The sequence below is a fragment of the Bemisia tabaci genome, chromosome 7 (genome assembly GCF_918797505.1).
Source record: "Bemisia tabaci chromosome 7, PGI_BMITA_v3".
Classification (NCBI taxonomy): domain Eukaryota; kingdom Metazoa; phylum Arthropoda; class Insecta; order Hemiptera; family Aleyrodidae; genus Bemisia; species Bemisia tabaci.
This window is the reverse complement of record NC_092799.1, coordinates 6,945,449-6,966,056: the sequence shown is the minus strand read 5'-3', so window position 1 is coordinate 6,966,056 and position 20,608 is coordinate 6,945,449. Positions and strand designations below refer to the sequence as shown.

General features: G+C 40.5%; 1 protein-coding gene across 1 annotated transcript in view; it reads right to left on the bottom strand.

Moving 5' to 3' along the window:
• Rab3GAP1 (RAB3 GTPase activating protein subunit 1) overlaps nt 1-20,608 on the bottom strand; it is a 217,164-nt gene that overhangs the window by 39,344 nt on the left and 157,212 nt on the right. The window contains exon 9 of the mRNA XM_072303011.1: nt 107-161. Coding sequence (XP_072159112.1) covers nt 107-161 — 55 coding nt within the window. The remainder of the gene's footprint in view (nt 1-106; nt 162-20,608) is intronic.

The following is a 20,608-nucleotide window of genomic DNA, read 5'->3' as shown; positions in this document are numbered from 1 at the left end:
AGGAATGAGGAGTCATTTTAATAACATTTTGTGGAATGGAAAAAAGGGAAAAGAAGAAAAACACATTTGATGGCTGCTGGGGCGCAGAACAAAGCTAGGGGCTCACCTGTAACTTCTGATTTAGGAGACATGTTTTCATATCAGGAAACGAAGAAGCCACCCTGCAATAGAAAAAATTAATCATCATTAGATATTACGTCAAATGTCGAGGATGAAAGGGTTTACCATTAAATATAGAAATCTAAGGTGCCGATTCATTATCAACGCTATACAAACAAAACTAGAGTAGCAATTTCCTTTAAACTTGGCAAGAATGAAGCTGAGAACTATACGAGCATGTCTCCACAAGGCTCCGAAGGGACAAAGTGTCTTTAATTTTTCGTTAATACTACAAATAAATTTCTTAGGCACAACTATTCGCTCTTGGAATCATACTCAACACATCGCGATTCCAAAACTGGAGCACAAATGATACTCATATCCTACTTCTTTGTGCAACTATTCATGCCTGAGAGATGTTTCTGCAGTATGAACGAGGGATTGTAGCCACTCTGTCATTTTGGATCCTCGCAGTTCAGATCCTCCACCACGCCGCAGCACACTGGATCGAGTCAATCAGAGAGCTCGGACATAAAATGTTTGACTAAAACTGCAAATGTTGATGTTTATTTCGTCACATTTATAATTTTATTGGTGCTTCCAGGAAAATTTCACGAGGAAACCATCAATGGAGCCACTTTGAAAACCTCAACGTTCTGTACGTACGAAGTTATGAGCTTTAAAAGTTTCCAAATTTTGTCCGACCTCTCCCATTAACTCGATCCACTGTGCGCGGGTGAAGCGGCGAGTGCCTAGAGAGTCTAATGCCTTCAACTCCGTGAGTATGCAACACCGACATCCGTAGAGGTCGAATAGTTGCATCCAGGCGATATGGTTGAATTCGTACTCTGTCCATCGTATGCGATAATAACTATGCTGTGCCAAGAAAGAACGCCGTATGCGTCTTCAGACGATATTTTTACAAGTTCAAATTTTCAGAGAAATCTGGGAATTTTCTCCGATTTTCCAGATTACTTTTTTCACAATGGAGAATTTGCAAGGGTCTGAAATTTGATGAATTTCCTGTTTAAGTGAAATCCTCTGAGTTAACTGAACACGAAGATACCCTTGAGTCATAAATTGAGCAACTATTAGAGGAGATATGACAAAATAACCGATTCTGCTAAAATACATGTGTTTAAATGGGAAATGCCGCCAGATGACGTCACAAGGCGGCACATTTTCTCACTTTTAAATCAATTTTTCTCCAATTTCCCATGTCAGAAAAAAATTATGAAAAATATTGCGAACTCAGCTCATTAGGCACTTTCAGATGAAGCAATAAAAAAATTGCGTGCAAATTCTCCATTAGATCTAAATTGGTTAAGCCCTATAGGAGCTCGCGAACCTCCGAGTCTTAACCAATAGGCATGGCTTTCTATTATTCATAATTTTAAAGAAGACACGAACTACTCGGTCGCTTGTAATTTCTCTTAAATTTAACTCTATTGTAAAATGTGTTTATTTCTCATGTGGAGGAAGCTCACAATAAAACCTAAATTTTCTAAAAATTCGAGAGAATAAGTTCGTTACTTTCCTTAAAAATAAACATTGTATCGGAGGCAATTTAGCAACTATCGAATTTTCGCACGGCGTTTTCTCTCACCACGGCGGCGGTATTGATAGGTCTCGTTTTTTGGCAGGAAATTTTGACGTGCGTGCTGAACTTAAGATCATTCATGGCTCGTCTTCCCGAATAATGAGGGTTTGGTTCCTTACTGTTGAACTCATTTCATGTCTGCCAGGACGGCACCGATCTTAAAACTGTCTCATGAGACTCGCCTGCATGAAACATGAACATTGATCCTTGAGACGAGTCCCAAGGAATAAGATTTACTTTCGGAGAGTTCGAGCCTGCACTCACAAGCCTACTTCAGCAAACATCAGACCTTGCTTAATGGCTTCGACTAGCCATAACTGAGAGGCAACCCACCGTGCTGAGGACAAACATCTAATGCACATTGGAATGTTGTCAAATCTCTCGATTTAAGTGTTTCTTGGGAAGAAGAGCTTTGAATATTTTTCCTTGACATTTATTGAAACTTAAAATTCAATATAAAATTCTCTAAGAGGATTCAAGTACGTACAAAGGGGGGGGGGGGGCTTCCTAATACGGGGATGTTACCGAAGCACTTTGCTACAGACGAGCTTTCAAAGCAACAATGGACCACTAGACAAGGTGCGAATTTAAGCAATCTGATACATGTTTTTTAACCAGAATTTCACGTAAAACACGATTAGCGCAACGATAATTACTGAAACTAACTCCTAACGCAGATATTAACGTTTTCATTTCACATTGGTAACGAGGAGTTTGAACTGCCCGCTCACAAGAAACTCAAAGCTCTACGTGAGTCAAATCGCGCAGCACAACGGTTTCAGCAAGCTTCTCAATCTAGCAATGTTCATTTCCCACCATGTGTTGTTCAAACTGTAAGCAATTTGCTAAAGCTGAGCCAAAGCGTCAAAATTGAGGTTGCCAGATTCTTAAATCGCAGATACTGTCATGATAACGTTTAGCGCGCGATGCGAATCACGTAGAGCATTGAGTTTTCATGAGCGGGTGGTTTGAATTTACGCATCAAGAATCATTAAATATCTTCGTAAGGAGTAGATTTCGGTAATTTTCGTTGTGCGCATCGTATTTTACGTGAAATTTTGGTTAAGAAACATGTATTAGAATGCTGAAATTCGTACCTTGTCTAGTGGTCCATTGTAAACTTTTCTGTAATCAGAAAGCTTCGAAAAAGGAAGAACGTGAAGCTACGAAAGCAGGCAATTTGGACCATCACGACCACCAAAACTCCTAGGAGCGCAAATTTTTCCCGACTGTCACCACCTTAGTTTTGATCAGAATAAATCCGGCAACAGCCAAAAGTACATAGGATGTTCCGCCACAGGGCGGCAATACGCAAGGGAAGACGGGTGAGCCCCTCCTATTGTTAGAGGTATTTTATGGGTGAGCCCTGTTGAGCCCATAGCGGGGACCGGGGCATTTACATAGCGTCCCGGGCATACTAATCTCAATTTCATACCGGGGTTGCCCGGGCTAAAAGACCTTTGGAAAAACGATCGACGTCTTACTATTGTGCGGCTTCTTTATGGGGGAGGCTCAGAGCATTTACATAAATGCTCCGGCTATTAGTAATCTTGACTTCGTGGAAGCGCCGCACGGTGTGTTTCCATCTTCGATCATACTGGGCAAAGATGTACGGTTAAAATATTCACTGAAAAAAAATCTCGGTGTATTTACAAAGAAAAGGGTAAAATTACCAAGAATTCAGGGTTCTATTGGATCCCAGTTTTTTCTCGGTAAAATTACCATTTATGGAATTGGTAATTTTACCGAGAAATCTCGGTAAAATTATCGAACTTTCTCGGTAATTTTACTGAACCTTGGTAAAAACGCCAATATTTTTCATCGACTGTGGTAGAATTACCGAGATAAAATGGCGAAGTTACCGGGAATTGATTACCAATAAAAGTGGTATTTTTACCTGAAACAAACAGAAAAAATACCGGTTTTTAGGTAAGCTTACCAGTCTGTCTTGGTAAAATTACCAATAATTCGTAGACAAAGGGAGATGGTAAAGGTACCAACGGACCGTGGTAAAAACGCCGGGAATTTTTTTACAGTGTTGTTGGAGAAGCAGCAAAATTGGACATAATAAAAATAACATAGGGGCAACTTGCACCATTATTTTGCAAAAATTGTTTAGTCCCGTGGTGTTTTACTAGGACTGCATTTTGCAATTAAAAACTACGATTTATGGCTCATCCGTAGAAACTCGCACGGGCATGAGGAAACTGACGATGCATACGTTGTTTCTAAACTAGGCCAAAAATCGTAGATCCTAATGACAAAATGTTATCAAATTGGACGTTATTTCACAATAATTAGGAACTACAAATTCTAGCTCAGTTTAGAAACAACCATAGCACATAAAAAAATTATGAAAAATACCGCGAAGTCAGTTCTTTAAGTACCTAACAAGATGGTGAAATGGTGCTAGGTCAACACCATTTTGCGGGGAAAACAAAGCCAAAAAGTTCCAAAAATTTCAATAAGAGTCAACATTTTTGACAATTTTACCACCTTGTTACATCCAGTTCGGGTCATTTTTAGTGTTTTTTTCTCCGCTCTTTCGACACTCTCGGATAGAGCAATAAAAAAATCCTACATTTTCAGGGAAAAGTTCAAAGCTATCTGGACCGCGTTAAACAGAAAGGAACCAAGCCACATCAGCTATTGCCAAATTTAATTGGGCGAATTAATTTTTTACATGAAAACGGCAGCGCGGATTTTGGTGCAAATTTCAGTGAATTTTCTCCATAATACGAAGCAAATTCCTCAAAATTTTCAAAGGAATCCGCACAAACGTTCTCTCGTAAAAAATTGACTTGCCCAGTTAAATTTGGCAATAGCCGATGTGGCTTGGTTCCTTTCTGTTAAACGCGGTCCATCTGGCATTCACTTGACACGAGAGAAGTGCGGAGATGAAGTAAAGGTGGAGAAAAAAAAGGCTGACGTTCTTATTTCACGGACAGGCCTGTGCGACGGATTTGAATTTCTCGGTGCACGAAAAGAAGCAGTCTATGACGACGATGACTGCCTCGAAGAACGAAGATCTCTTGGATCGGCGGTGACCCTGAATCCAGGGAGGATCCCACTGTGCCGCGGGGGCGCAGGTCCACGAGACGGCGGCGGCGGCGGCCGACAGGGACGGTGCGTGCCGGCGCGGCGCGGGCGCTTGGAGTGTCCAAGAGCAAGCTCGCGACTACCCAGCAACCCGAGGATTGATACGGGCGGCGCGCCGCACAATGGAACGAAAAAACAGGAGACGTCGGACATGAAATAAATACATAATCTTCACACACTTAAAATCTTAGAATCATTTTTTTCGTGTTTTGTACTTTTTTTAAGGAAAAACGCCGTGTGTGGCTTCCGCTGTTGCCAAATTTCCTTTCTCTAATCATGAATTTTTGGGGATGTTTTAAGTATGTATCGTCCGATTTTTCAGAGGATTTTGTTTATAATTTGATTTGAAAAATCTGAACATTTCAAGGAAAAGTATGCATCAGTTCATCCCAAAATAAAAATTTGTATCGGAGGAAATTTTGGAACTCTCAAATGTTTGCACGCCGTTTTCCTCAAGCGGCACACCTGCGAGTTACAAGTGATTGTCGAAAGTTAAATACCCCTAGGGAATCCTTCCTGCCTATTCTGCCGTGATAGCGAAGAGAGCAGTAAGTGCAAAAATGAAGTTTTGAGAAAATGGGCCTAGAAGCTTTTGAGTGAAACATTTTATTGAAAGAAGCCCCGTTCTTTGTCAAATCACAACCAATCATTCGATAGACTCTTGGAAATCATTTGGGGGATTCAAACTCGACCGATTTTATTTTAAAGCACATGAAAAAGGTAAAATTCAGTTCCATGTTAGGTTAGAATTTGGCAAGACAGCAGTACGTGCTATTTTCTGCGTACTTTTGTGGTATAGTGTGTTGGACACACAACAAACACATTTTCAGGTTAGAAATCGGCAGATGAGGGCAGCATTCCTCTTGAAAGCACTGTTTTCATTGGCTCTCATGCACCTACGGCTGTCTTAAAAAAAACTATGTCATTTTTTGTGCACTTACAGCTTTTTCATACGTCTCGCTTTCATTAAATGGGATGAATTTTGCTCCTTTAGCTGTCTCAGTAATTTCATCTAAAAGAGTTTAGGCAAATTTTGAAGAAAACTCGATTTCGAAAATATTGCACTTACAGCTCTCTTCCCTACACTGGAAAAAAAAACACATTGGATCTTGAGTCCAGACTCTTAAAAACATCGACAAGAAAAAATACTCTTGATGCTTAAATCAAGAACCAAGCCTCTTAATTTGAACGGATTTCCTTTTGATTTAAGCAGAAATCTGATTGAATCAAGAGTCCTTTTTCTTGTCATTATTTTCAAGAGTCTAGACTCTAGATCCAATGTTTTTTTTTTTTCTTTTCTTTTTTTTTTCCAGTGTACCACGGCAGTATTGGTGTTCCACTTTCAACAAGCGCTTGTATCTCGCATGTGTATCTGGGCCTTTGGCAGAGCAGAATTACGGATCCCTGTAATCCCTCAGGAAAGGAGTTGTTTCAAGGAAGACTATGGACACGGCCCATGAGCTTTGAACGTCTCCACATGGTGTCCAATTTCTCGAACGTCTGGTTCACTGTGCGGCGCGGCGTGGCGGCGGCGGCGGACGCGGAGCGTTGACCCCGGCCGGGCCGCCGCGCGGCGTGGTGGAGTCCTCCGGAGCCCTCGGTATCCGCGCTGGAGATCCTCAGTCTTCGAGGAAACCTCGGCGAGCCCGCGTCCGTCACCGACTTAACCGCGACCCCGCCAACGATCGTGAGCCGCTTGTGTCCGAAACCCCGATTCGCCCCCACCCCCCGCCCCCTCTGTGAATCTGTGCAGTGTCAGTGAATTACCGCCCCCAAGAGGGATTTACCGTCTTCGACCCTGTGTTAACTGGATTCTTTGGATATTCCCATTATAAAGTAAGTCTCTTCTCTACTCGGCCTGATCCCTGAAAATTTGAAAAGCCTGGAGCTGTATGTGTCAGAATCCCTCGATGTCTCCGGACAAGACTGAAAAAATAAGTTGCTCGGCTCAAGCATGATGATTCTTGAATTTGCCGCCAAGAATTTTGTTTATCTTGCTTTAGCTGAATTTTCTTGATACAAGAAAAATAATGCTCGGGCTAGGCAAAAAAGTAGTTTATAATAACCAGCAAAATGTGGCAATGTATTGTGGCAAATGACAATTGCCACAGCGTTATTTCAGAGGAGGGTTGGGAGGAGGAAGAACAATTTTTTGAGGGAGAAAGTAGAATATAACTACTTGTATAGAAATGGGTGGGGGGAAGTTTTCAAAAAGTTATCCCTAAAACTGACCAAAATGAGATGAATTTACCTGAAATTAAGCCAGGTGCAAAAAACTGAATTCCAAATGATGCTAGCATAAAAGTCCGGTGGCAATATTTTCATAGTATAAAATTATTTCAGAAATTCTAAAACATCGTATTCGTAGTCCGTAGTACAAGTTTTCGTTATTTCATCGTCAATACGGTTCTGGGGCTGAGGGAGATGCATATAAGGGAGATGTTTTCTTTACTAGAAAAAAAATCATCGAATTATGAAGGATATTTGCAACGTTACACTTTCAGATATGAGTTTTCTTAGTTACATCGTTCGGAAGTTCCGTTAAATGCACTACTCACCCATTAAGGGCTTTGTGGTTACCTGCGGGTGCGATGACCCGCGCGCGGAGCACATGCGCTACTTAAACCATTCTTGGCACGCGTTAAGATAAAAGTTGAGCCGCGTATAACCTAAGTACGAGTGGCGATGAGCAAATTTAATGGCGATCGACGCTCAACTCCTGAAAATAAAATTGTTCTGCATGACTTGAAACTTATCGTTAACCTTTCATCCCCCTACCGTGTCCATGAAAAATCATCTCTTTCCTTCCAGTTCGTCGTTCTCCAACTCTATTCGACTCAATTCCAACTCTAGTCGTAACTCTACTTCGAAAATGCAAAATTTAAAAGAAAATTATTTTTCACAGGAGTATGATGAATCACAGTTTTCGTCTGAGCTTTTGCTGATTTTCGGTCTGCAATCAGAGGAGAAATCAGAGAAATTTTCAGTCAGAAATGATCAATAGTCAATAGTTTTCCAGTAATAATGTGATTCACGACTAGGAATTTTAAACATTTTAAAATTTACTTGACGCGTAAATATGACGCTACAGTCTCAATTCACCCTAAGTACATTTATATTTCTAACCGTTCGTTTAAGTCTCTCGATTTACCATTATGAGATCCTTTTGTTGATAAAAATCAGGATGGATTGATACACATTGAATATTTGATTCCTAAACATGCGACAGAAGTCTGAATTCATCCAAGCTACGTTTATATTCCTAACCGCTCGTTAAAGTCTCTCAATTTACTATGAGAGCACTACCTTTGAATGGTTGTATTCGGATAAACAAATTTTGGTATTCGTTTCACATTCTCTTTCTCATTTGTTTTACGCTCATGATTGTCACATCGCGTACTAACAATAAAAGTCCCACTACAATTATTTAAGTCAATTTAGGCATTTTCATGCCATGAAAAAAAGTAGAGGACTTTTTTGATGCTCTTAATCACCGTTCCTGAAAGATTTTTGCTGCTAGGATTCTTTTTAACTATATATCAATAAAATAGGCAATGAAGTTCCGGAAGAAAAATATGTATCATAGCCGAGTTATTGCTCCAAAAAATGTTAAACTCTTAGAAAGGAATTTTAATCAAGGTAACGTGAGATTAAGCAAGACATTTTAAAAATCATCGGTGAGTTGTAGAAAGAGAAACTGGAGAAAAAACATTCCAGTGCTTTCAAAATTTCATCAACGCACTTTTTGAACGATTTTATGGAAAGAAATTACAAAGTTGTTATTTTATGTCGCATGGTTCAATAAAAATGTTAAAATCAAAGGCCTGCAAAGCCGACAATCCAATGGAGAACTTAAAATAATACCCACGAATGCAAATTATTATAATATCTCATTTAAAATGTTGTAGAAGATGGGAATTTTTTTTTTCGTCAAATTACTCATTTCAAAAACCCGAAGTTGATATGAACATCAGGCGTGGGATACCCTTGAACTACACCCGCCTGTTGGAAACATGAGTTGGGGCTAAGGTGTGATCATTATGAGTTTTCTTTGTGGACATAGCGGACACTGAGCGTGGATTGTGTCATTGGACTCTCAAGATAGTCTTTACGACCACGATTACTTACTATGACTCGACAGCGTTGCCAATTTAGCGTGCTTTTATAGTCATACGATCGAGATAAAGCCTTAAAAACTGTCTTTTAATGAAAATATTTACCTTTATGGAGTTAAAAAGTCTGATTAGCTGTCCCTGAATTGCGTTACGCAATACCGTACGATTTGCTGCGATTTTTTGATACCCTCAATCATTTGTGACACTTACGCTGCGCCTTATCAAGTTGTTGATCCCAGACGCGGCCCGCAAGTTATAAAAAGTTCCGTATTCTTAGCTACATGAGATTTTTATTGAATTTTGAGATTGCATCTCTATTGTCACGAAACTAAAGAATTCACAAAATCAACGTGATAAACGTAGGAGATTTATTAAAGGAAAAATATCGTATTCGAATGCAGTTTCAATACTAGCATTGAATGCGTTATTTCTCCTCTAAAAAGTTCTGCCTTTATTAGGTTGACTTCGTTTGTAAAATTTGGTAAGTGCATTCTTCAGTCTCGCAACAACAGAAATGCGATCTCAAAATTCGTTAAAAATGACAGGCACCTGAAAACACGGAACTAAGCGATGCGATTATATAGCACTTCGTTCTCACACTGGAAAAAAAAACACATTGGATCTAGTGTCCAGACTCTTAAAAACATCGACAAGAAAAAGTACTCTTGATTCAATCAGGATCTAGCTTAAATCAAGAGCCAATTTTAAGCGGATTTCGTTATGATTCAAGCAAAAATCCGATTGAATCAAGAGTATTTTTTTTGTCAATGTTTTCAAGAGTCTGGACTCGAGATCCAATGTATTTTTTTTCCAGTGCACTTAAAATATGGCGTTTATCGAATCACCATAATGTTCCAAATCAAAAACGCTGAAATGAGGACTTCTTGGGGGCGCGACGCGTTTTCCGGGGGTTGAGCCGCGAAGCAGCCGTTCAAATACACGAATTCCCGGTGTTGCCAACTTGCGAGAATTACCATTATCAGGGATGAAAGAAAGAGGGATACGTTTCCATCTGTTGGCGCAGGGTTAGATGAAGGTTTCTATGCGTCTATTCACTGAAAAAAATTCTCGGCGTTTTACCAAGGTCCGTTGGTACCTTTACCATCTCTTTTTTTTTACCAAGTATTGGTAATTTTACCAGGACAGACTAGTAAGCTTACCTAAAAACCGGTATTTTTACTGTTTGTTTCAGGTAAGAATACCACTTTTATTGGCAATCAATTCCCGGTAACTTTGCCATTTTATCTCGGTAATTCTATCACAGTCGATAAAAAATATTGGCGTTTTTACCAAGGTCCAGTAATATTACCGATTCCATAAATGGTAATTTTACCAAGGAAAAACTGGGCTCAAATAGAACCCTGAATTATTGGTAATTTTACCATTTTCTTAGTAAATACACCGAGATTTTTTTTTCAGTGTTCTATTCTTCTATGCGGCAACAGCGGTAAACACTTCACCTCCCACTCAACCACTCGGAGCGTAGGCAGGCAAGCACAGCGCTAAAGGTGGAAACTCAAATTTATTACTAAGTATTTTTTAAGTGCACCACATACGCCTGCCTTTCTGGGCGCCCCGTCCCGTGCACGAGGGCTTTGTTCGATCTTTGAACTTCGGATTTATTTTCTTATCTTTTCTTCCTTTTATTTTTCGCCATTATATCTATTCGCGCACGAGGCCGATCGCCCACACTCCCCCGAACCTTACTACGATGGCTACTTCAGTGGTGGAATGAGGGTTTTTGCTCGGACACGGTGATGTATGTCACCTATTGGCCTATTTGACCGTGGTAAGGAAAAACGGCGTGTACACCTCAGAGCCTTGCCAAATTTCATCGGTTCAACCTAAGTTCTTCCGATACCAGTGCGGCTCATTTCTGCAATCTGCCTCTTTTGTATGTTATTCTGAATATTTTGGCGAAGAAATGCACAGAGTAAGTGCCTTTGGACACCTATAAAGAAAGAAAAAAAAAGAGTTGTAAAATCATAGCTATGCTCATTTGCTTTTATACCATCAAGTTAGGCGGGTCCGCAAATGTAGATAAAATAACTTTTAAGTTACCTCTGGGATCAACTATGATTGATTTCGGAGTTTAGGCACTAAAAGAACATTCATCTCAAAATTGATCGATGTTTCATTAAACACGGATTATTTATAAGTTTGACTGTATAACATGATAGGAAAAACTTCCATGGGTCAAATTTGAGCAAAATTGGTATTTTGATAAAGTGCTCTTTTTTAAAATAAGAAAAATTCAACAATCTGCTTGAAAAACATGCAAAACATACAAAGTCTTAACTCTCTACCCAGGCACTTGACAAAATGCTTGATTCGACAAGTAACCTACAACATATATATTTGTCTTAAGCATTTCCACATAATTTCATCCGTAATTCAATATGCAGTGCCAGAGAATTTTAAAGAAAAGAATCTATGATACTATTTGAGAATATACAATATTTTCGAGGAAGTTTGGCAACTTCCGAACAATCATGCATCGTTTCTCCTTAAGACGACAGTACTGGATATTACTGACCAATGAGACACCCTAACTGGGAAACGGATGTCTCGTTAGAAGATAACGCGGTGCAAAGTTATTGGATATTGTCTTCCTTTTCCATGGTTATTGCTTTTCTTCGGAAGAAACGACGTGGGCCAGTAGAGCGGCCATGAAGTAATGTGCTGTGGGTATATTTTCTTGTCGAAATTTTATGGAGAAATTATAAAAGCCATCTGGACGACATATTGCAATTTGAGGCTACTATTTCTAGCTCGTTAGACTCCAAAGGATTAAGAATACGATAAAATTTAACTGTTATGAAGTCATGGCAACATTACCAACGTTTTGGTCCTGGATTTGGAGAAAATGAACAGCTCAAATCCAAATACGATGCCAAACCATGAGAAAACAACCTCTCACTCACGGAGTACATCCAATTTAACGATAAAGAATGGATCACTAGACAAGGTACGAATTTTGGCATTATATGATACTTGTTTCTGAGCCAAAAATTCACGTAAAACACGATGTGCACAACGAAAATTACCAAAATCAACTCTTTACGAGGATATTTAATGATTCTTTATGCATGAATTCAAACCACCCGATCATGAAAACTCAATGCTCTACGTTATTCACATCGCGCGCTAAACGTTATCATGACAGTCTCTGCGATATAAAAATCTGGCAACCTCAATCTTGACGCTTTGGCTCAGCTGTAGCAACTTGCTTATAGTTTGAACAACACATGGTGGGAAATGAACATTACTCGATTGAGAAGCTTGTTGAGACCGTTGTAGTGCGCGATTTTACTAACTTAGAGCTTTGAGTTTCTTGTCAGCGGGCAGTTCAAATTCCTCGTAACCAATGTGAAATAAAAATGTTAATATCTTCGTTAGGAGTTGGTTTCAGTAATTTTCGTTGTGCGAATCGTGTTTTGCGTGAAATTCTGGTTAAGAAGCATGTATCAGAATGCTTAAATCTGTACCTTGTCTAGTGGTCCATTTTACAAATGCCCAATTTTAACCCGAGCTCACTCATTGTCAGTCACTTTTGCCCACTCAGTTTTCTTCATTCTATTTTGTTCGTGTAAGTGACTTCAGTAGGTTCGAATCCACGGAGGCCTTGTGGCGTTGCCCACAGTCTCTTGCTTTTCTCACAAGCCTTTCAAAAATCTCTGCAATTTGTAATACCCACGGACATGTAAACTATGTTAATCCCACCGGCACCAGCAACAATAACAAATACCTAGGTGCTCCTCTTCAAGTATGACACAGATTTATGTTGCCTTTACTCATAGGCCACTCGGTCGGCTACGCTAATCTGCGTAGGATCCGGTCGTTACGAGCGCAGTTGCTAGATCGTGCGAAAAATCGACAATTTCCTCTATAAATCAATGTAAACCATGTCTATTTTGTCACATCACCCGGCAACGTCGATACAGAGCTTTTCAATCTTAGCATCGGCTCTGGGATGCCCCGCAGAAGTCTCGCGGAATGTGCGTCCCAGGAATTATTAGCATTTCAAAGCAGGGAGGGTGCTGCTCCTTAAAACGGTTCCAATCTCGACTGTCATCAGTCATCTAGAGTTGCTCGTAAAATTTATCGCCGACAAAGAAGAAAAAATCTTCCCGAGGTGGTGGCGATCGGTTGTAGTGCCATGGACTCGTTCGGTGTGCCCCGAATTTGTTTTTTTACGAACGTAGTTGTTAACACGGACCGCTTTGTCAATATTAACGGGACCTAATGGAAATTACTGTAAGGTGATTTTTCTCGGTTCATCCGCAGAACTTTTGACGGCCGCTCATAATAATTGCAAGAATACCCATAGGAGTAGGTCAGGTGAAGTTCAGTTATTCTGTACTTTATTTTCTGCTTTCGGAGGATTTAAGTTCAAAATATTTCATTTGTTGCGGTAAAATTAGAGTATTCATGCGTTCAACTGTTCCAGGATTAAGTTTTCTGTGTTGATTGTTTGCGCCTCCAATTTTCGTCATACTCAAAGGATCCTGGTATATCATAGTTTAATTCTGTTTGAAAGGACTTAAATGACGCTGTGCAATCGTAATTATTTTTCGTTGCCTGATTTTGATTCCGGAGTTGAAGTAACCTCAAATGGCCCTCAGGTATCTTGTTGTTTGTCAGCCATGGATACGCACTTCTTCGCAGTTTTGTTTTTTTTTAATCGTAATGACTATAATGATAACTTTGATCTCTTCCAAACATTACAGTTTTCCTAAGTTTATAAAATTTTCAGGATTGCGGTGTAGACTTTTGTTTTCAGTTTTTTACTTTTATGAGATTTTAAGAGGCTTTTCGCTTCGAATGCGCCCTTGAGGAAAGGGGAACTTTCCAGCTCTTGTCATATACCATCAAATTATCACGGAGCTCCAACTTGTGGCACGCACAACTGAATCAGTTGTTTTCAAAAAGGAACATATCCATTTCTTGATGAGTCTTAGTTAGTATGTCTTTTTATGCAACTCAAGGCCCATGCAAAAAAGTCATTATTCCCTTTTGAAAACAACTCAACTGACCCATTTCGAAAGCTGGCTCTCGACACTAGCCCGACAGGAAGCACTTTTCTCGAGGCCGAGCGAACAAGAAAAAAGCACTCATCCTCGTGATCTCTCTACCCCGCGATTAATAACCGCTTAACTGCAGCGGGTACCCGAGACGCATGCGTGGTTTTTGCCAAGTCGACGGAGCATTCCGGGGCAGGACAGCGGGCAAGCTCACTGCTAATCTTCCTGAGTTATGATCGTCTTGTTAGAAAAGTAATTTTACGCGGGCCACGTTCGGCGCATAACGGGAACGAATTCCGCTGTCGAACGAGCGAACCTCGCACACCGCGCGCCGCGATCTCCGGCGAGCACGACAGTCAAATTATTCTCAGAGAGAAAAAGAAGGAAAAATTAAACAACCTGATGCCCCGGTGTTGGTCCGGGCGGATCAGGTGCTTCTCCGGCCAGGACCACCTACCATTGCCAAATTCTTGGCGCGATCGTAAATTTTACGCGCCGCAGTCGCAGGTCGATGGCTTGAGCGCAAAACTAGAGTACCTTTGTAGGGAGAGTATGGACAACTCGCAAATTTGGAGGTCAGATTTGATTAGGTCACGTAGCTCTCAGGGCCCAAAAAGGCAGCCAACCTATGAACTCGAAAATTCCAGTGGTACTAATTTTCAAATTTCAACTATTTACACTGATCAAAAATGATAAAAGCACGTATAAAACTTTAATTTCGCTTACACTTTTTTAGTTTCAAAGTTTTAATTCTTGAAGACAAGCTTGTTTGTAATGCGCTGTCGGCCACATTGAGTGATCTTGCAAATGCATGTGTTGGCAGCGGCACTTTTCTAGTGATTTTCGTTTTTCACGTTGTCGCCCTTTTGGGCCCTAGGAGCTACATGAATCGAGTTGTCCATACTCTCCCTATAATGATACTGAACCACCTGATTCCTGATGGAAACCACGTATCTTTGATTGCGACGTTGCAGACTTCCTGGTGCACTTTATTTCTTCTGTGCTAGACTAGTCAACGCACAGGCGTATCTCGTTATAACGTTTCTCCAAGTAACGTTCCAGTTCTGAATCCCCTTCGAAAACGTTCCATCAAGAAACGACAGTATTTTCTTTAAAAAAAGAAGAAGAAGAAGAAGAAATAAATAGTCCAGAAGTAGGAACTACAGAGATTCTTGGTTTTTCAATCTGATTTCCAAGCAAATTCCTTGCTTTCTCCTCTCCAAAAAATAAAGTATAGAAATAGAAATTTTGAAACTCCGCAATGGACACACGTTCACCTTCCGGCCAAAGTATCACAAGCGCCATACGACGTTTAAAAATTTCGCTGCCAATGTATTCTTTTCACAGCGAAATTGCTCGACGAAGCTGTCCAACAGTTTCACTGAATTTTCTTTGTGCTACCGATAAAATTTAATGAAATTTTCAAACAACTTCAACCAACAATGTTTCTGTAAAAATATACAACGGCGGAAATTTTGAAACGTCGCATGGCGCTCGTGATACTTCGAACGGAAGGTGACGATACGTGGTTTTGTAATTTAGGCATCGAAAAACTCCAAAAATACCCTAAAATTGATCAAACTTGACCAAAACCCCTAATTGACGCCCTAGATCTTCATTTCCTGATGAGTCCGGCCCTGGAAACCGTGCTGGAAACTCTCCCATAGTCCCATCCGTCCGAATCACCCACACCGCTGAGTTTTCTGACTTTCTTCCAGGGACCAGTTTCCAGGCTTTCTTTAAAAAAAAAATGTAGAATCAGAAATTTTTAAACACCGCAATTAACATACGCGATTTTGTAATTTGGACATCAAAAATCTCCAAAAGTACTCCAAAATTGATAAAACTTGACCAAAACTCCTTAACGACGCCCTAGATCTTCATTTCCTGATGAGTCCGGTCCTGGAAACCGTGCTGGAAACTCTCCCATAGTCCCATCCGTCGGAATCACCCACACCGCGGACCAGGACGGGAAGAAACTCTGGCGACGCACAATAGAGCTTTAAATATGAGCCGTCGAGCCGGACGACAGCCCTCTCACACGCATGCGCCGTCGCCGTGGGGCATGGGCCCTCGGCGGACGCATGAATAGGCCCCTGTGAGAACCGAGTTAATTGTCCGAATGCCGTAACTCGAGTACTAACCTATCATGTGCCCGGGCCCGGCTCCCAACTCCCGACTCCCGATTGACGTCGTACGTGACCGCCGCCGCACGGTGGATTCGGTCAATAGGAGAGCTCGGACAAAATTTAGAAACTTTAAAAGCTTATAACTCCGTTTTTACGAAACTTTGAGATTCTGAAAGTGGTTCCATTCGTTTCCTCGTGAAATTTTCTAATGGAAATATCCTCTTGAAATTTCGCAGGTGATGAAATAAACATCAAAACGGAGATGTTGCATGTGTGAGGAATTTGCGATTTGACTATCGATTATTATAAGTTCGCGAGAAACACGATAAGGGCACTGGTTTTCCCTGAAATCAACTTCTAAGCTCATAAAAAGCTCTCAAAGTTGAGGCAAAATGGAGGGGATATCCCACGCTATCCTGAGAGTCCACGTCTAGATCAAGACAAACTCTCCATGCCAAGATAGGGAGCAAATACATTAGCAGGGTTGCCATTTTTTAGTTTTAGATTCCCCAAATAAAGTGGCAGCCTTGTCAATGTATTTGCACCCTATATTTGCATGGAGACTCTGTCTTGATGTAGAGGTGGACTCTCAGGATAGCGTGGGATATCCCCTCCATTTTGCCTCAACTTTGAGAGCTTTTTATGAGCTCAGGAGTTGATTTCAGGGAAAACCAGTGGCACTATCGTGTTCCTCGTGAACTTTCACATGAGAATCAAAAGTCAAATCGCAAATTCCTCACACATGCAACATCTCCATTTACAGTTTTAGTAAAAAATTGCATGTCCGACCTTTCTGATTGACTCGATTTACTGTGCGCCGGTGACGTGTCGCAAGCATGCCCGTGTCCGTCACGCGTCTCCCCGATTTCAGCGGGGGGTTGGGGGTGGAGGGGAGGATGGAGACGGAGGCGGAGGGGGCGAGAGAGACGATTTTACCCGCCCCCGAGGGGAGTTTCGAGAAGTCGGGTGGTCGAGGTTTTTCACTCCCTCTCTCCCTTTCCCTTTCGTCACGACGTTTCTGGATGGAGTAGTTGGAGCCATAATTTTAAGAAGGTACCTCGTCACCCCCCGGCCAAAGTATCACAAGCGTCATGCAGCGTCACAAAAATTCTGCCGCCATTTAAATTTTTCTGTAGAAAAATTGTTCAACAAAGCTGTCCGAAAATACCGCTGAATCTTTTTTGTGCTGCCGATAAAATTCATCGAGAAATTCAAGGAGATACAACCAAAAATTTCTCTGTAAAAAAATAAAATGGCAGCGGAAATTTTTAAACGCCGCATAGCGATTGTGATGCTTTGCCCAGAAGGTGACGATTTCCGTTTTGAAGAGGAAAACGTCGTATTATTATGAGTATACTTTCGAGCGTCACCAAATTTCCTCCGTTCGGATATTTTAAGGGTAGTTAGGGACATTTTTTTTTTAAATTTTCGATCAAATTAGATTAAATTGTAAATAAAACGTCCTGGAAAATTTTAGGAAAAGGTTTCAAAAAATTCCCTGAAAATTCGGGTTTGTCAAAGGAAAATTGGCAACACCCATAGGTTTATCTGTGATGCTGCAATGGACAAAATAAGTTGAATGAAGTCTATAAAACCACCGAGGAGATCACTACATTTTCTCGTTGTCTCTATTATCTATAGCTTTGTCTATAAATTTCTATGATTGGCCCGCAGACTGAATCAGTTAAGGAAAAATGGTAAATGAAATTTCGAAATTAATGGCATCATTCACCATTTTTCTCAAAACATAAAGACAGCTCTCTCATTGAAACTGAGCGAATCATAATTCTTAAACATGGCTAAGATCCGAAGAAAAATCTATGCACAAAATTCATTTCAGATTTTCGCTCTGTTCCCTTATTTTGTTTCATTCCGTTTTGTCCGAGTTTTTTTATGGGTTGCTTACATATCTTAGTCAATATTGACCACAGAATTCTGAAGCTCAGGCTGATCTCGTATTTTTTGCTGATTTATGGTTTGCCAACACCCAACATGGATTTTGAGATGAAAGTAACCGAGTCATTTGTCATGATTGTTATCTAGACAAGATTTTTTGCAACGATTATTTGAAATGCAGTTTATCTAAGCGTAGAGCAAATCCTGTCTCATCAGAGATCCTTCGTGATAATTTTTGAGGTCCGTGGGAATTCTGTATTACTGGATGCAAGTCTTTACTCGGTGCTCTAGTTGGAGGCTCGAAGCGATGACCGCCGAAATGTCGAGCTGTTGATAAACGCAGCTCTTCGGCGATGAGCGTTTAAGATAGTGTTATGAGAGCGTGGACGCTTGCGTTTTTAAGCGAGCGATTACGTCATTTTAACCTTTGAAATTATTTGCGGTACATCTAACGCGCGGCCGGTTAAATGGAACAATTTTAATGGTGTGCAAGATGGACCAGTCACGGGAGTCCTTTCACATTTAACAGTCAAAAGCCACGTCCATGAACTGGTGAGATCGATTCATTCGATTGAGTTTTTGATTGAAAAGTAGTTTTAGCGTTAGAGTATTGCACAAGATTCAACAATGAATATGATCACAGAATTTAGGTCTTACGAAACGATTAAATTTACGATATTTTTATTTTTCACGAGCATACGAATCCTGGGCCACAAACACTCAAGATTAAATAAGCGACACCCAAAACTATTATGGAATACCGAGTACGTAACGAAAATTTTTGAGCTAATCACCCCCCACCCCACCCCGAGCAACGGAAACAGTTTTGTATCAGATTAAAGTTATTTTATTTTGTGCTCGCAAGCACTATAAAATTAAGGAAATCCGACGCGCCTTCAATTTTTGAATTGGCAACACGCACGTCCAAAGAACACGAATAGTTGTATCCGCAGGTTCCAGGAGCTGCATCAAAACAGGGCAGTAAATCGTCTACTTAGTTTTAGGAGTAAGAAAATTCGAAACGCCTTCAATGTTTTGTATAGGCAATACTGGACATCCGAAGAGTTTGAATAGTTGCATCCAGGAATTCCAGGCGCTCCATTATTTTGACATATTATTAGACAATGTTACAACGCAAAGTACTACGGCACCAAATTCATTTACAGACACCTTTGACACAATTTATTTAGGATTTTACAGGGTGTCTACTTAAAGTTTAATTTGAATTTTTCTGATATTTGAAATGAAACCTGATTCTTTGCGCGGATAAAGAGCCACTTGTTTGGTTTTACAAATCAACATTTTTGATAAATCGAACTAAACGTTTCATTTCTGCATGCTCTAAACTGCATGTAAATGAGAAATGATTGACGCACTTGCAATTTCCTGATCCATGCCCGAGTTTCAATACATTTTCCTGATGACATCGCGTTTCTTCATATTTTGCGGTTTTTCCTGGCGGTATTTATTATCATCCTTCTGATTAATTCATTACTGATTATTGAAATATATAGACAAAGAAAGCAAAGGGGAAAAGCGTTCCTACTGCGTTAATATATGTTGTCGTTAAAACCGAAGGGGAAAGATTATTGACTAACTGGATCGCATTTAGCAAAAAGGAACCAGCGCGATTACAGTGTTTTCAAAATCGTGCAATTTCTTTTTTTCTTTTAAAAATACTAAATACATAAATGCACAGTATTGAAATTTACACAATTATTTTCCTTTAAAATTAACACTTTTTGATGGGAAGCAGAGACTATTTGCTATACTGGGAGATTTTTAAGATAATTGTAAGGACAGTAATCTCGCTGGTTCCTTTTTACTAAATAGACTGGAAAAAAAGACATTGGATCCTGAGTCCAAACTCTTAAAAACATCCACAAGAAAAAATACTCTAGATTCAATCGGATTTTTGCTTAAATCAAGAACCAAGTCTCTTAATTTGAGCGGATTTCCTTTTGATTGAAGCTTAAATCTGATTGAATCAAGAATATTTTTTCTTGTCAATATTTTCAAGAGTCTGGACTCTAGATCCAATGTGTTTTTTTTTCAGTGGATCTAACTGTAGGGTCTCTTGTGAGTTGCAGTTAGTTAGTCAACCACTTACTTTCTTCGTCCATTGCGATCACCATCTACCATCAATAGGATCCATTTCTTCTTCGTCTTTTTGGCTATAGCTGCGTCTATCAACTTCAATGATCAACCAGCTAGGCAAGAAGAGCTATACTCTTCCTTTCATGCAGCGAAGCGATCGGAAGATCGCCTCGTGTTGTGCCCTTGAAGGAGCTCTCGGCGCAAGCTCGCAACGATGTTCCACTTCCAGCGGTGGAGCTTGGAGACCATTGTTCCGAGAGGACGCTGCAAGTGCAGCGACTCTCATTGAGAGGAAACCGGTGCCGGGACCGGTAACTGGTAACTACTAAAAGTCGGTAACCCCTTCTCGAGCCGGGGCCGGGCCCCGATCCCCCGAGTCGCACGCGTTTTCTCACAACGCACTCGGCTTTTTTCTCCGGCTCCGTCGTTGAAATGGTAGATCCAGCGAATTGGCAACACTGTTTTTTCTCCATTTAAACCTATGGAAATATATCGAATCTTGAAGGGGCCAGGTGCTCCGACAAGAATCGATTATTCAACATAGGTTTG